Genomic DNA, 1,038 nt, shown 5'->3' on the forward strand with positions numbered 1-1,038 from the left:
TATGCTTGGAAGCTGAAAGGCTTGTGCTCTGAGGAAAGGCTTACATTGCTAGACCATGAGTGCTACTGAGCCTGGGCTTTGAGTTCCCAATTACCAGAGAAAAGTGCTAAGTAGAAACCAAAAGCTTCTGCAGTACAGCTGTAGTAAAGGATTCTAGCATGGTCTGTTACACTTATTTTAAAGTCCGCCTTCAAAAGAAGAGTCCTTCTCAGACACATTACATATGAGGATCAGGACTCAAGTTGTCCAGGAGCCAAAAGCATCTTTTACAGAATTTAACATCTAGAACGATCTTGTCCATACTTTTGGGGGTGGGTGTGTGTGCTAGAAAGCACATAGCTTTCATACTTTGTCAGAGAACATCACTAAATACTTTGGGAGACTTCTTCCCTGAAGTGTTTTATAAAGAATAGTTTAAAGGCATATTTCATGTCACTCACACTTAAGAGTTGCTTTGAACTTGAGCAAATTCAGCAAGGTGCAGTAAGAGAGCAAGGCAGTAAGCGCTATAAGCGGAACAGAACAGAACAACAGAGCCCCAGTACCAAGTTCATCAAGGCAGAAGAAAGCGAACAGGAGTCTGGCATAATCTTTACTCACTACAGCTACAGAGAAGACTATGAATCCACAAAGCATAGACCACATTTTTTACCCTAATGCACCTGAAAAAACATCTGTTGATATTCTTTAAACACTTGCAAGAAAGGGAAGCCATTACTAATACCTCCATCCTCCTCCCCACCAGAGACAGCAAGATGTTCCAGCACAGCGCTAGAAAATACCTGCTTGGAGAAGAGCAGCAAGCCCCAGCTGCAGCAGAGACCCGCGGGTGCTTGCCACCTACCTGATGATGGTTATGAACTGCGTCATGGTCAGCTCCTCGGGAACAAGAAACTTGGTTTTGTCCAAGAGAGGAAGGTATTTCTCTTTGTGGTACCTCTCAACAATTACCTGTTTTAATTAGAGTCACGCTCAGCAAAACCTAGAACGCTCAGGTCCCTTCCCCCCTCCCCTCCCCTCCCGCACTTTAGGGAGAGG

At 44.5% G+C, this 1,038-nt stretch overlaps 1 protein-coding gene across 1 annotated transcript in view; it reads right to left on the reverse strand.

Moving 5' to 3' along the window:
- Positions 1-970, reverse strand: part of MAP1LC3C (microtubule-associated protein 1 light chain 3 gamma) — a 1,696-nt gene extending 726 nt beyond the window's left edge. Inside the window, exon 1 of the mRNA XM_009321246.1 lies at positions 845-970. Within this exon, the coding sequence (XP_009319521.1) occupies positions 845-870 (26 nt within the window). The 5' untranslated portion in view covers positions 871-970. The remainder of the gene's footprint in view (positions 1-844) is intronic.
- Positions 971-1,038: the final 68 nt, after the last annotated feature.

This window comes from Pygoscelis adeliae, unplaced genomic scaffold, assembly GCF_000699105.1.
Source record: "Pygoscelis adeliae isolate BGI_AS28 unplaced genomic scaffold, ASM69910v1 Scaffold463, whole genome shotgun sequence".
Taxonomy (NCBI): Eukaryota; Metazoa; Chordata; class Aves; order Sphenisciformes; family Spheniscidae; genus Pygoscelis; species Pygoscelis adeliae.